Below are 16,771 nucleotides of genomic sequence, written 5' to 3'. Positions count from 1 at the left end.
TAAAGCTTTACAGTACAGTACACTTTACAGTACAGCGGCCCCACAAAACATAGGTCCAGTCGTTTTAATGAAGGACAGTTGCATAGTCCCTTACAAATCCCTTTTGACACATTCACTTGTGCTCTGCTAAGAGCTGCTCAGCACCCTCATTTAATATAACAGTGTCCTAATGTGTTATATAAAAGGAAGCTGGGGTTACTGTTTTTGGCTCTCTGCGCTGCACTGTGGCAGAGCATGAGCAATAATTCTCCTCTGACAGTCACTTTTCAACCATGAGGCGTTTCAGCAGGAGTGTGACTGAAATGCCGAAACAACAAAGGACATAAATCGCTGTAAATGAGGCAGCTACATCAAAGTCGTGGCACATGTTGAAAGAACCAGGGAGAGCACTGGTTTTATGATTTAAGGTGATGGAGTGGAGGTGGTCTAATGAGGAAAGAGACAGACGGGGAGTGAGGAGAAGCAAGGAAGGCGGGGAAATTGGTGACAATGAGAAAAATGTGAGCAGACGTTCACTTGAAGAGAGGGAGGGATAGATAAAGGCGAGAGTTTGTATGTGACAGATTCTCTTTTTTTCCTCTGATTTGAATGCTTGGTTTTTAAAAACTCAACAGCTTATTTCCGAGGATGAGTGAATCAGTGACTCTGGGAATATCAACTTCAAATAAATATATACTGTTGAAAACTGAATTTGACTTTAACCATATCCATATAAAATAGTCATAATGAAGTAGCAGTGTATGAGTAGAGATGATGGAGATGATGCTTGGTACAGTTACATTTGAGAAGGTGAGCTGCTGTATGATCTGCATCCTCTCACAGCCTGCTGTATGCTTCACCCACACACTTGCCATGAAGACCTCTGCGTGGAGGTGCAGATGTTGTGCAGTGAGAGTTACCGTGTCGATGCCGCTGATCGTCAGAGAGGTCCAGATCTAACATCAGGTCATCTTCATCCAGCTCTGAGGAGCCCAGGTTGTTTAAAAAGTCCTGAGGAGAATAAAAAGGCAAAAACTCGTTCACTTAAAATGAATAATTTTACATTATACCTCTGATCAAATAAAAACGATTTATGTGCTACAATGTGATAAATATATGCCTTTTCTATTCCCACATTAATAAATGCTGACGTAAAACGTTGGTTTAAACAAGTAACTGTGATGAACAGTTTTAATACCATAATAACGAAATACTCATTCATCCAATTACTTCTATAACCCCTAAGGAGGAAAACAAAAATTGTTAATAAAAATATGGATGTGACGAGGTTACAGCTATTTTCTTCAAAGCAATCCTGGTGGCACCTAACGTTCTGAAAGATTCAGAAAAAAGACAACATTTTATGAACACTGTCAATAATAAAAAAAAAGAAGACTTTCTAACACTTTGCCTGCAATTAATGAAATATTTAGTCCCTAATCACCTTCTTTTGGATGATCTTTGCTTAAAAAGATGATAAATGCAACTGAATTTAAATAGGTTATCTAATAACAAATGTAATGGTGTATTTGCAAAATAACAAAAGACAAAACTATATGTAATATATCAGAATCAGGTGTAACTAGTACACAAACAAAAGTGAAGTTTGGTGTTAGTTATGTCCACCACATAAATGTTCCTTTTAAATTCTGACAATTAGTGGCAAAATCCAGCCTGCATCACGTGTAATGTAAAACAATTACTGTGATAACCACAATACAAATATATATCAAACAAAAATACTGTGCAGTATGTTTGTTTAATAATAATTCAATAACGCTTGAAGATCTAAGTTACCAACTCTCCTCAAGCCCGGGTGCCGCTGAATTATCAACAGTATCAACACAGTTAAAAACACTGTGGTGAGTTATGTGTCATCACTTAACATTGACTCTTGATGCTTCAGTAAATGTTCTCTGGTATTATCATGAGGTTGTAATGATGCAAGAAGGTGATGCTTCTTTTGCTTCAGTGGAGTTTCAAATGTCAAGGCTGCCATCTCATGGTGATAAATGGAAAATCCACTGCAGAAAAAAATATTGCTACAAGAAAAAAGAACTGCAAATAAATCGATGAAATAATTAGTAAGGTCATTTAGTCAAGCATGATGACTGTGTGTGTGTGTGTGTGTGTGTGTGTGTGTTTGTGTGTCTCCATTACATTGTTATTACTACTTTTGTGTTACTGTGCTGCGCAGTGCAAAAGACATCAGAAAAAGACCAGAATGCATTTCAGGGCAGTGCATTTGAAGACCAGGACTATATGTTAGGCATTACATTTAATAGCTAAAAGGTATTGGAAAAGAAATGAAGACCAATACCGTGTGTGATATTACTGCACACAGACTTCATTGAAAAAAACCATTTTAATGTGCCCCTCCAACCACAGAAATGTGTTAATATGATTTTACAACCTAGAGATGTCAGCCTTTTACCTCATTTATGTGATTTGACTGAGTATAATCCTTGAGTTAATAGAGAGGATATCAGATTTGGGTCTTATTTAATGACAGCTCCATATCTTAACTGCAGAGCAGAGAGAAACACAAAGCAGGGGTAAGAGAAAGCAAAAGGTTCTTTCTAACCATCAAAAGCCACTGGTCTCTGTGTACACCACAAACACAGTCTATGGAAATTACATTTATTCACTGCTTAAGGGTGGCAAATGTATTAAGGGAGAGGGATTTGTTTTACGTTGCAGCAAGGTATTATTGCTTGGAGCAGTGGGAAATATATGGACTAACAAATGACTTTCATCCTGTCTGAGCAGACACTTCACAGATAGTTGTGTTTACAATGTAACCTGAGGGAATCAAGGATTGAATGTCCAGTCAAAGCAGAAATCGGCTGTTGTTGAATTAAAAAGAATAAGATTTATACCACAAAGGCTCAGTTATATCAACTGCCTTTTTATTTTTTTAACTGTTTGCCCTTGTCAATACAGAACCATCACTCATCCCAGAGCAAAGCAAACATCCTTTTTATAGTCAACAAGCAATGTCATTTATTAAAGAGACAATAAAGAGATAAACACTTAATCAGAGTACTTTAAACTGTCAACTTCTTTGTAACTGAATCAATACTTTCACCATTGCTATAAATTTGGGGAACATATTTCAGCACAAGATTCTTATTATATTTTTGACTGAGGCTGCTGAATCAGGGAATATCACAAAATGTGTATCAAATATCGATGTATCTATGGATATCTATGTAAATATTTATGTCTTGACATGGTAAGCATTTTGATAACAGGAGAAGACCCTTCGGCTATATGTCTGTCAGTTGAGAGTCAGTGTGAATGTAAGACAATAGGCATCATGAAAAGCTGAGCATCATCCATGCTGCAAACATGACGCTAAACTGGATGAGTTGCAAGAAAAATGAACTTCTATAAACTTAATTCATTTTGGCACAGTTAACAGTCCGGACCATTGCTGCCACTGCTTCTAGTAGTAAAAAGTGGAAAAGTCGCAGAGCAAATTACAGATATGGCTGATAGTATTGAAATTGGACCGCAATAAAACATTCTACATTCTGCTTGGGAATGGGATCACTGCTGTAATTGATATGAGAATTGATGTCTTTGCAAGCAACGCATGCATGGCAAAGGTAACAATTTGTAAGTTTGGCTAAGAAACAAGCTATGACTAGCATCATCATCAATACCATCTGACGCTTGGCCAGAGAGGAGAAGTCCCAGCCATTGCATTAGAGAGGTGTTCAATAATTAAGAATGGCCAACCAAGAATTGTTTAAAATTTGAAACAGACCTTGGTATAATAAATGTTTCCCACCCCCTCCCAGGAATAATTACGTCATTAAGTTATGACTACATATTACCAGATGACTATTAAACTTGAGCTTGCTTAATAGCTTTTCCTTTTTAAAAATAAGACAAAACAGAAAATATAACTTCATTAGTTAACCAAGACAGACCAATATATTAACCACATAGTCGTTAACTAAGGACTGCAGCAGTAAATTCCATTCCTGGAGAAGCTCAGCAGACACCTGTTCCTCTCTGAAAGATAATGAGCCGCTAAGTGCCTATCAACTCCATTATATCTATGTACAATTACCATTTTATTAGCCTAAACACGCTGTTCAATGTTGTAAAAAAAATCAACACACTTAGAGGGTGTTGACATAATCACCATGGAATATTGAACACAACTAATTTAAACAATAAGGGAATTTACTTATTATACAAGTATAAAACATAATATAGGCATTTTAACATGGTATTAGTACCATGATATGTGACATATCGTACACATTTGTATTGCTCTTATTATAGTGCTGTTCATTCTACAGCAATTCTGGCTCCTCTAGGCCACTGCTCCCAATAAAAAATGCATACACATAAGGATTTTAAATTTGATTCTTGAGGATTTTTTTTATTTTATTGTATTGTTAATGCTTTTATATGATATATTTGGCCACGGTTAGCAGTCAATACTCATATTTTCAAACCCCCTCATTGTTTTTCATTCTAAAACTGTCTGGCTGTGTTTATGACAAATTATGTCTGGGAGAAATAGCAAATCCTTATCTGCTGTATGCTGAATACAAGTGTCCCTTGTGATATCTAGCATTTACACGGAAGCAATCAGACTAGAGAGTAACAAGAGGCACCCTGCAGTACAACACTGTCTAGCAAGCAAGCTGCCATGCAACTGTTGATATGCCTAAGTAATACAGTCAGAGTAAAGTGGATTGAAGTTTAACCAATTTGCCATGTAGGTCAGTCCGACTACAAACACAGCTTCACGTTCTGAAGTTGTTCGGCTCCTTTCTGAGAAGAGAGAGAATTTCTTCAAGTAATTCTTTTTTTCCAGCAGACAGTACTAAATGTTATCACTGTCAGCCTGCCACAGTATCATCACAGCTGTCATTGAGACACTTATGAGCATCAACACTGACTGTGCTGATAAAATAAATGTGGCACGGCTTCCCAATGGGACATTAAAACAACGACTGGGATGAGACTGAGCACCGAACAGCTCAAGCAAAGACGGGCCTTTCTACGCTTCACAGAGATACGTCACAGTTTCACGCCGACTAAAGAAACGAGTGTCTGCAAACCACATTTTTAATTGCTTTATGATAATTGTGTTCTGTCTGGGCTGTAATGACACAGCAACAATAAAGCTTATTCACGTGGCACACTGTTTGTTATGGTGTTCTTTAGTTTGTCTCTGTTTTGCCCTCACACACTGCGGCCTGGTCCCTCACACACAGACACCACAGTCAGCCCGTGTACAAACATAAACAAGAAACTGACTATTCTCTTCCTTTTTCTTGATACCCTCAGTAATGTTAGCTTTGTAATTACATTATAACTGTCATGGTTTGCATATATTGGGATGGTACATACAGCAAATACACTCCAGCAAGGGCACGCTGAATGCTTGAATGTCTCAATACGTTTTCATTAGCTACGAACGCCCTGTGTGAACCAATACACTTTTATTAAGTTCAAGGAATGGCGGTCCATGATATACTATACACTCCAGGGCTGATGCCTTTCCTCCATGCACCCCTGAAGGGCCTTTTAGGTCAGAATAGAAGAGATTATTCAATGTATGGTGAAGTGTGCAATATGTCAGGGAGTGTTTGAATTGTTTAAGTACGTGGCAATGTGCTGTCTATGACCTTGCCGCTGTTAATAGCATCAGTAAATCCTATAGTCCACTTTAAAAAGGGATTGAATCAAACTAGCTTTGTGTGTATGTTGGTGTTTGTTCCTGTAAGCATGTGGATTCAGGAGGGGCTGAATGAATCAATAAGCAGTGAACAGATTTACAGTATTTTACCCATCAAAAAAAAAAATGGTATCCTTATATTGTGGTGGTAAATAAGTTTGATTCATTTGAAACCGTAGTGGATCAGAGGACGTCTAGTGAATAGGGTTAGGGGTTAGGGGGCCTTTGTATGTGGTACAGGACGCTCACACAGGTAAAGAATGTGGCCACATGTGTTCCAGAGCAATGGGTTCTGAGTGTCTGCATCTCAGGTCACATTGAGAACGCAGTCGGATCCTTTCAGACCTGAACTTAGCACTTACCACTTGTGATCAGATCACTGAGGGCGGATGCTAATAATACCAGGTCTGAATAAGGTCAAAATTATTAAAAGAGATGTCAGGTACAACTAATGTAATTCAAATTTAGCGGACCCTATATTTGTAAGTTAAAAGCCAAAGTACACACTCAAGTGCGGAGAGTCCAGGGCATGCTGGAACAACCTCTGCATTTTCAGGAGGGAAGCACAAGAACACACATGGGTGTTCAGGAATCACATAGTGAATAGTAAGCCAGTGTTTTAGAAGCTGGTTACACAGTTGCGATTTTCTACCTCTGAACAAGTAAGGCTCTTTTTAATGTGATAGAAGAGTAATAAAGTGATTCATTTTTCATCTTGACCTGAATATGGAGTTTTAAAAGTTTCTTCGTCGCCAAATTCTCACATTTTTCTTACATTCCTCGCACTTACATTTCCATAATAATGTGTGTGTGTGTGTGTGTGTGTGTCAGGTCTAGTTATAGCAAAACATCTGAATTAGAATGTAAACTATTACACACACACATATGTTACAACACGATATGTGTTAGCATTTGCTAACTTTTATGATGGTAATTGAGTATGACGCGTAAACCTGTAAAAAACAAACAACACACACACACAGACAAACACACAGCTCAGCACCTACCAGACTTCCCAGCTTTGATGAGGAAGAGTTGTTTCGGTGTTTGAGCAGACCACATCCCTCCATGCCCGGGGCATCCCTGTGGTTGCCTGGGATACGAGGCCCACCCGCCCCCTCAGACGAGGAGCGCAGACGCCGCTCCATCCGCATCACCTCATGATAGGGGCTGACGCTGCTGCACATAGAGGCTGGAGGAGAGAGAGGCCAGACGTCAGGTGGACGAAGACAATGCATGAATTCAACCGGGTTTCCACAAGTTCATAATCATATTTTGTTACATTTCCAATAAGCAGCAGTCAGCCCACAAGGAATACATATCTTTTTATTTTCATAAAACCTATTCACTCTTATTAAATGAACATTTGTAAGGAGGGTGAATCTTCTTTTTATGAAGCCTTTCAGCCATATTGCTTTGGGTCAAACTGTATTTATGCCTTTTGTAACAATCAAGTTTAGTCCGAGTGCCCACAAGATAAGATTGCTGTAAAACAATAAAACTAAATGAAGAGTGACTGTGATCATTTAGGGGCAATAGTGTATAGGGTATGTGTATGTGTGTGTGAGTCTTGTTGCTTGTGAAATCAGTCTATTAAATGAGCATGGATGTTTGCTGTTCGGGAAACTGGAACTGTGCCAATATCCCCTATGAGCTGGAATGATCTCTCTGGTTTCCTGACATGAGGGTAAAAAGCTGAATGTGCTGTAGATTTACAGAGATGTTTTCATTTCTTGAATAGGCCTTGGCTGAATAAAAATGTCAGCGTGTTACAGCAGCAGAAGCGAGGAGCAGGGCAACAAATCATCTTTTTCAGCGTGACACAACTGGATCTGATTTATTAGACAGCAGATTAGCTGTCTTGAGGTCCATTAGCTGGAGTGGCAGCAGTATGATTGAAAACATTTTAAACTTTTATAAACACTTTGAGTCAGTTCTAGAATTGGTAAGTTAGAACAGCAATATTTTGGCCATGCTCGTTCTAGAGTAGTTTTCAAAAATAACAAGTGGGATAACATGAGGGAATCAATTCAGACTAAACCAGTTTGCTCCATGTCCACTTGCCGGTTTCCTGTGGGAGTCTCTGTGAAAGGCTCGGTAACTAACTCTAAGATATTTACTGAGTATGATGTTCATACTTGCTCACTTGTTCGGTGGAGCATGAGGAAGTAATAAAAACCAGCGCAGAGGAGCAGGAGCACAGCATCGCTACAACCACCTAATAAAAGTGCAAACTCACTTTGATAGAGATAGTTAAATATTGGAGAATGTTGTGTTTCGATTATAAACACAAATTCTGACTATATTTTGTGTCTGTGTTTTTGCCTTTTTATTATCATTGCACAATTTGTACATTATGTGTATGTTTATTAATATGTATTACCATATCTTATGTTATTATTATCTCATCTGATCTCAAGTAAATTAAATCAGGCAAATATTTACAAGTGAACAAGACAATCTAAGGAGTGAATGGTATAAAAGTATATAAATACTCCAAAAGGAAACCATATGAGTGATAATATTAAACCTACAACTGGCAACAGGTTCTATCAAGTCCTGCTGCTGTCTTAGAGATAACAAACCTGGTCAATGATTTCAAACTGCGTAAAAAGTTCACTAGTGTCTGTGTTTCTGAACCATTATGATGATCATTCTGGTTTTGTGACTCATTGTACACGTGTGCATGTGCATCAGTTACCTGCTGGTGTTTGGGTGGGTGTCATACCTGTGTGTGGTTTCCTCAAGTGAGACGGCCTGGGTTCGTGGCAGCCGCAGAACTTTCCTCTTTCTTGCACCGACAGCGTGTGTCTCACCCGCCTGTCCGGGCGATCGGGGTTGGATTGACCACCCTCGCTGCGCACCCCGCCTGCCTCGCTCTCGCTCGTGGTCTCTGTGAGGTACCCCGCCTTCCTCACCTCCACCACCTCTCTCTTCTTCTTCTTCCTCTCCTCTGCTGACACCTCTTTCTTCGCTTCCTTTCGCTCCTCCTCCCTCTCCTTCCTCTCTTCCAGTGATTGTTCGGGCAGAGGAAGGCAGAGTACAGCTGTCTCGGGCTCAGAAAGGGAAATGGCAGTCTCATAGTCCGTGTTGTTGGCTGTGCTGGTGTCGGGGAGTAATGGCTTTTCAGTGCTGGACTGAGCCGGAGTGAAAAAAACCTAAGGGAGAGGAAATATTGAATAAATGTAAACGCAAAACATGCCCCTAAAGGATGAAAGGTTAAAAGGTGACAGTTTCCTAATTCATTAAGTCAGGTTTTTTTTTGTGTCCTCAGGCTGTAACATGTACATGTTTAACTAGCACATACTTTATCTACTCTTCACTGGCATGAATCAAAAGAACTTTGTCTGTTTTTACTGGTTAAATCGTTTCCTTTCAGGAGTTCATCCCTCTACCAGGATATAAAATAAATTATTTGAAAGGAGAAATGTTACATAAGTGTCAAATGTGCAGAGCAGTTTGCAGTCATGTGTAGATTTTCTTTTTCATGCCTTAGCTCATTCGATCTAAAGGACTTTTCACGGCCAGTGCTCGATTTGTATGCTTCATTTCACAGATCCCAACCAGGGGTCATACATTTTCTTCTTTTATGTTTTTCCCATTCAAAGGCTATGGTGGTTGTTTTGTCTATTCCTGCAAATTCCTGTTTGTATTTGTAAAAGCAAGTATGTGATGTTTTGGTGACTTTTCGTGTTTGTCATGAATTTATAGAATGAATCTCATATCAAAATTAATACAAGCAACTTTCCATTATGAAACATGATTCAATTCAAAGCACCAGGAATGATTCATAAAGAGAGTGAAGAGCGTGAAACGTGGGACACTACCTGGGAGGTGGAGACCGCCACGCTGAAGCTCTCTGGAACAGATGGCAGGTCAGGTGGAGCTGGGTCAGTAGCCGGCTCAGGAACAGACACAGGTCCAGGAGCTAAAGCAGACCCGGGGCTGGGAGCTGGCAGAGCATCCACCTCCGATACAGAATCCTCCGTGATGGGGACGAACTCTGAAGGGGTGATGGCTGTAGTTCGATCTTCTGATATCATAGGGGACTGGAGTGAGCTCTCGCCACTGGCTCCGAGCAGTTCGCCTGGCCATGACCCTGGTGTGAGTCCCCCTGCCCCCGGAGTGATGGTGGGAGTGGTGGTGGCGGTGGAGCTGGGAGGTTCCAGTTTCACCTCTGGAGGTCTGTGGTGATCAGATTTGCTCGAGAAGCGGTGGTGAGCCGAGAAAGACTTGGGCAGCAGCTGCTTCTTCTGGCGTGACGAGCGTTTGTTATTACTGCCACCGCTGTAGTCATCGAGGAACCCGGAGTCATCCCCCTCATTCACCCCCGAGCCGCTGATGCAGTTTATGAACACATTTCGGTTGGCTGTGGAGGAGGACGAGGATCCTTTCTCAAAATCCTCGGTCTGAGAACGTGTGATTTTCTTCTGCTTGTGGCTGCCGAACCCAAACGAGTGGCGCGACTTGGGTCGGCCGCCGCCATCACTGAACCCTGTCGACACTGACGACGTTATCGACTGCTGGTTATTTCCATTTGCGTCAGTGCTCTGTGTCAGTGGAGGAGTGAGGTTAAGGTTGATTGGCTGCACACGGGGTTCACTGTTCCGCTTACTCGTAAAACTAAGAGATGGAGCGCGGAAGAGACTCCGGCGTTTCCCTGTGCTGCCAGAGCTGGAGTTAGTGCTGGAGGGCGAGGAAGTGTGGACACCATTTCCCACTCCACCTGAAGAGGGAGAGGAGGGGAGAGAATCCTGCCTCTTACTGTTGCTGCGGCGGAAGATTGGCAGGCGGGAAACAAGTGTGGAGCGACGAGAGCCAGATTCACCCATTTAGAAGCTGAGGCAGTGGAGTACGCTGAGGGGAAAAGAGAAAAAGACATTTAATGAAAATCGAAAAAGCTTCACAGAATTTCGCCAAAAGGAAAACCTGCAAATAGTTTGAGATATAATCTGAAGTTATATAAGACACCTGATATCGGTGACACGCACATCTTTGACGATGCAAACTGCTCTCTACTGTGACACAACTCAAGGTTATGGAGCAAAAAACCTTCAATCTCCTACCTTATATTACATATTTATTAATCTGTTGATATTTACAGTAAATGGTTTAGTATTTGATTTGTCAAAACACAGTCAAAATAACCCCAAGTTCTGTGAGTCTAGGGTGACTTCTTTATGTGTCTTGAAAAGAGTTTACACTGACGGAAAATCATGAGAATTAGCCAATTATCACATAAAAGAAGCTGCAACCACGAGGTTATTGTTAAGAACTGAATTCATTAATCACTTATTTATAAATAAATATATCCCCTCTTATTCATGTGAATGTCCATTGATTTATTCAATTCTGTCAAAACTTAAATTACCAACTTCAAACAAGATAATTGACCAATGTTCTATTTCTATCTTGCTAACAGAACATGAACGAAAGAGAAGCACAAAACATTTTACAATGAAATATTCATAAACAGCAGTATAAGTATATGTTCACCCTGATACTACTGTTGGTGTCCTATTTAATTTATTTTGTGTTCAAGTTCAGACTGATGTAAAGAAAGTCTATTCATGGATGGTACCAAGGCTGCAGGGTTGACTCTTCTTTCTCAATGCTACATCTTACAATTAAAACTTTGTCTGACAGCTTAATCACAGAACACAGCCAGAGGGAGCAGAACCCAGTGAGGTAGAGAGAGGGGCAGTAACAGGCTCTCTACAACTACAGGAGGTAGGATACTCTGTGTGCTGTCTGCAGTGGTGCTCACTACTCGTAAGAATGAACTACAGATGTGTATACACCCCTGCTCCTCTATGCTCAAAAGCATTTGGGGATTTCATTGCTCAAATTAGAAACAGACAGAGAGCAAAGTGGGACCAATATCTAACGTTTAATAAACTGAAATCAAGGACAAAGGAGAGTCACTGAGTTATTTCAAGCCTAACATTAGGAAATGTCAACTATCGACCCTCTCACCTGCACTGTCTGAGAATAAGACTGGGTCATACGGACCATGATAAAATAAGAATGTTCATGTCAGCTTCTGTCTGTAATTATCATGATTAATGTCACATTACTTGTTTTCTTGTTCCTGGGTGAAGGCTGTGGTTTGAAACTCTTTCGATGTGAAAAAGACAAACACTTGATAAACAGCAAAACAATTTTAAAACTCTAAGGTTGATCACCGGTGTGTTATGTCTCCTCACTGTGCTTGCAGAATGTATAAACATTATATCCATATGTATTGGACTTTTGTTATATTACCATTGATAAATATTATATTGAATTATTGATATTGTTGTAGAGGCCAGTTGCAACCAGCAGGGTTAATGTCTTACTCACTGTATGAGCGGGACCAAAGTTCCTCGTGTTGCGTCACAGATTCAAAAGCAGACACTCACTGTGATAAGTCCTCACGTTTTCATTGTTTACTTCCACTAATGAGCCGAAGAGAGACTGCATGGACGTCTTAATATTGACGTAGCTGCCCCTGTGAGAGCTACTGAAGAGTTTGGTTTTCAATCTCTGTGTAATAAGCTAACGTTAACGGCCGCTAATGAAAGGGCTAATATGCGTTTCGCCTCCTTGAGAGTAAATTTGATGAAGTTGTAAATACACACTGATGCAGCTCCTGTTTTTTTTAGTGCTGCAATACATAAAAAGGTACACAAACATTGTCAAAGACGGAGGCCAGTAACATTTATGGTAATGACGCAGTAAAAAAATGCACATTCACAACATGCTGCTTCAATTTTCTCCCTCTGTCCTGGATGACTTCAAGCTGCCTGTGTAAATTTAAAACTGTAGGATGGACTTTAAAAAACCCATTTGAAATTGCTTCTCAGATGAGTCAGCAGCAGCTTAGTAACATTTAGTTTTCAAATTAGCACCACACAGACATTTGACCAGGTCGTGGTTCTCTGACCTGGCTCATTAAGACCATACAAACCTCCTCCGACTAATTCAACGGAGATTAAAACAGATTGAGAACACCTCTGTTGTTTACTTCACCAATCTGGGCTAACTAGACAACTCTTTTAAGCTAAGACTTAGAGGCTGCAGGCTTCTGAGTTGCAAAATGAGACATTAGGACACATGAACAATTGTATTTGAGTCAAACATTGTAGCAAAAGTATGTGTGTGTTTGTGTGTGTGTGTTTGTGTGTGGAATACGGACAAATAATATTGCTACAATATCGGCCCTATACTTATATTACTGTACATAAAAGACCTTGTGCAGCTACATATTGTCCTAAAATCAAAAACCAGTAAAGTGTAGACAATTTCACATGAGCTCTGCCAAGGATAAAGTTTACAGAAACAGGTAGAGGAAAAGTAGAACAGCATTAAAACAGGTGATGACTTCCCCTCCGGCCGCTCTGAAAACCGACTGTTGTTGTTTGAGAAGTAAAACTTCACCTCCTCTCACTTACTCTTCCCTTTTCCTTACAATAGAGTCTATCTTCATATGAATGTGGACTTAGAAAGTGACAGAAACAAATCAGGCCCACTCACAGTGGACTTCACTACAATTACCAGGCTTTAAAGGCAGGTTTCTCCAGAGCTTAATTTCCTGAATATTTCAGCATTTGCATTTCCAGCCACCGACCACATTCACAGTCAGCCAACTGCTGCTAATGTCGACGGGCCAACAACACAATGCCAATCGGTGCCCCTTTGCTGGAAAGGCTGTGGAGCGTCAGAAACACCCTGATCGATTTTGGCCTGAAATGGAAATAGTTTGTTATTAGTTACCCTTAACATGTATACAGATATGACACAGTCACAGTTCTTAAAGTACACAGTGTGATCAGTGTGACTGATCAACCCCCTGCAAGACTTTCCTTAATAAAGAGCAAAAATACTGCTGAGCTTCACTCTCGGCCCATTTTCAGTTCCAAAAATAAGACATTAATGGATATCCACAGTATACACAAAACAAATTTGTTGGTATTGCTCTGTTTTGAAATCAATAGCCCTTGGGAGTTATGGAGGGCCCCCTGCCATGCTCTTAATGATCGCACCATATGCCAAAGAAACCAGCTTAGCTTGAAGACTTTTAGTGCTGCTACGCTGTGTAGTTTGTTATCTTATCAACACACCCCAGAGCCTGATTCTAAAATATCTATTTAGAGTTATATACCAGGAGGCTAGTGTGTAGGTCCAACCTCCCATCAAACTGTTAGATCAAAGAAGAAGAGGTGTGTGTACAGGGTGTGAAAAACTGGGTGTTTCCTATAAAACAGGTTCTCAAGGGATCCGTTTCACCACAGTATAAACATACGCTACATGCAAAGCACAACAGTCTTCAACAGGTAATGGAGGACATATGAGGAAACATTGTCCTGCTTAGTAGGAACTGTAACTCAAAAAAATATGGTTCCCAGAAGAAGTGTCCTGCTAATGGATGTGTCCTGTTTTTCTTTTTACAGATGTAAAATAATGCCGCTCAATAAGGTTTGATATCTGTTTTAGCCTGGGGTCAGGGGTGACTACAGCCAATGTCCTTAAAGCAAAGTATCACAATGGTTTTGAGCAAACATCTCTCTATTGAGACAATAACTATACTGTGGCAAGATGTAAGACCCATACACTGCACATAAAGATGGACGACACGACAGCTCCCCGAAAGTGAAGCCAAATTGTATCGATAGCCCTTTGGTGGCTGGTTGCAGTATAGGTCATAATCCCAAACAGTCATTGCTACAACCTGATTTACACAATGAAAACAATGAGGAAGTTATGACCAAACAGAAACAAATATTCACTTCTTAGAAACAGTGTTGGCATCACAGCAAATTATTCAAAGACCAGGAAATGTAAACGTAGGCTGCATGTTACAATAGGCAGATTCCCAGGTATAACTTATTATCATGTAATATACGTTACATAAATGATTTGTTATGTTTGTATGCATGTCTGTACATTGGATAAAACATATCAAAAATATTTTCACTAATGGCAGTCATAAAAAAATGCTTAGCTCGTCTATGCAAGTCCGGGCATGTAGTCAAAGCAACGCACAATCTTGAGCAAGGGGTTGCCAAATTAACCAGGGACATTTATTACTAATGTAATCTTTCACAGATACATTACAAACCTACAGACATTACAACCACCCAGTGCTGAACCACAGAAGAACTATGAACATACAAATACCTCCCATTATCATATCATATATCAACATCAGATTGCGTAATGGACATTGTACGTGACGACAAGGAAAAACTATGGAGGCCGAGAGCTCAGTTTACTGCACCATGTGAAAACCAATGCAAAAAGACAAACACAAAAAGGAGGCATGTTGACAGCACATCCTAATCAGAGGCTAGACATAAAAACAACAGAAGCAGGCTGACAAAAATCATTAGCATACTTGTCATACCCAAGCGCGGCAGACAAAACAAATAGGAAAATAAGAAAACACAAGCAGATACAGATGTGCTGAACCCAAAACCAACATGTGAATAAACCAGTAACACGGGACACAAATGAGTCACTGAGACAATGCTGGGAGGGAGAGTAGTTAAATGTTGTTTTACCAATCCTTCTTATTAGATGAAGTTCAAACGACTGGTGATTAGAGCCTGAGTTCACAGTGGGCGACAGGTCATAGTACTTTCAGGAGTCACAAGTACAACCTGAGACTCACACTGATTTTTCTTTACAGTAAGACCACTGACCTGATATGACGTCTGAATACGGTGCCTGGTTTACAGAACTACCTCAGGCATATCACGAGAGGTTTAGGGACATGAAAAGTAAAAAAGAAGGAACTGAACATACAGTGAAGTGGAAACTGCTTGTGTTTGTTTAGGAACCTTTTCAAAATGACAACATAAGGGGGGACAAAATTTCCGCTGTAGCCTTCTAGTGTAGCCTGTTGTTTACTTTCACTCTCGTCTTACTTTTTGTACAAGGTTTATTGGACAGCACCAGTGAGCCACTACCAACCCTTCCTCCTTTCCAAACACAGCCCCAGTGTGTTTGTGTTTTAGATTATCGGACGGTTATTTACTTTACAAATCAGGTGATGTATTGTTTGCCCATCATTAATACCGGAAGCCCATGTTAACATATTCAAATTATTTTCTTGTATCTGACTAAAAGTCAAACCCCCAACATGTAAGAGTAAAAGCATGGAAAGGGGAAGAACTATGACATGATTTATAACGTGAATCTATAATTAATATGCTACCTATGAATATACTTATCATGTAATAAATGGTCAAATGCACATCCTTCTTTTGTATATATCTGCTGGTGGTAATGATTTATCACAAACATGTGCTCGGGATGTGAACTTATATGAGTTGGATCCATAATATTTGGCATCAGAAATATTGATACACGCATCCCATTTCAAACACTATACACTAGAGCAGCTGGGACTCAGCTAACCACTATTTGCACCATTGATAAATCTTATCGTCCAGACTCTTCATTCATCTCATGTTTTACCTACTGGCTATTATTGACATCCTATTTTGCATTAACATTCTTACACACTATTTATTTATTATTGTATGTCTTCATGTAAATGGAATGTTGTACCATACTTTGAGCTGTATTTCATGTATGGAAGGCAAAAATAAAGTCTGTCATTATTATTATTATTAATATGATTATATAGTGGACTAATCCATCAATAATTTGGTCCATAGAACATCACAACCAAGCAGAGCCGAATATGTTTTCTTCAATTCATCCGTTCTATGTAAAAACAAAAATCTCACTTTGACAACCTGAAATCAAATCTTCCACAAACGAATAATCGATTATCAGAATGTTTCTCTTCCAATCAACCAAATCGACTGATGCACTAATTGTTCGAGCTCTGATCACTGGTCAGTGAAGCCTCTTTTACGTGGATCACGTGTTTAATGCAGATACACTGGCACCTCATACTGGCAGTGATGAGTTTACCATCACAGGCAAAGGGCCTTAGCGTGTTGTCCAGTGTTTATAAAGATGCTATGTGTGTTCAGAAGGTCTGCAGCTTTGTATTATGTGCACAAATGGATTCTTAGCTGTTCATCAGCTCGTGTTTTAAACGTGGGACGAGATGCAGGGATGTCAATGTTC

General features: G+C 39.9%; 1 protein-coding gene across 1 annotated transcript in view; it reads right to left on the bottom strand.

Moving 5' to 3' along the window:
• ccser1 (coiled-coil serine-rich protein 1) overlaps positions 1-16,771 on the bottom strand; it is a 112,261-nt gene that overhangs the window by 94,717 nt on the left and 773 nt on the right. The window contains exons 2-5 of the mRNA XM_062381811.1: positions 9,514-10,543; positions 8,415-8,844; positions 6,694-6,878; positions 900-990 (exon numbers count right to left, since the gene is read on the bottom strand). Coding sequence (XP_062237795.1) covers positions 900-990; positions 6,694-6,878; positions 8,415-8,844; positions 9,514-10,518 — 1,711 coding nt within the window. The 5' untranslated portion in view covers positions 10,519-10,543. The remainder of the gene's footprint in view (positions 1-899; positions 991-6,693; positions 6,879-8,414; positions 8,845-9,513; positions 10,544-16,771) is intronic.

Source organism: Platichthys flesus, chromosome 3, assembly GCF_949316205.1.
Source record: "Platichthys flesus chromosome 3, fPlaFle2.1, whole genome shotgun sequence".
Taxonomy (NCBI): domain Eukaryota; kingdom Metazoa; phylum Chordata; class Actinopteri; order Pleuronectiformes; family Pleuronectidae; genus Platichthys; species Platichthys flesus.
This window is presented reverse-complemented; position numbering and strand designations above follow the sequence as displayed.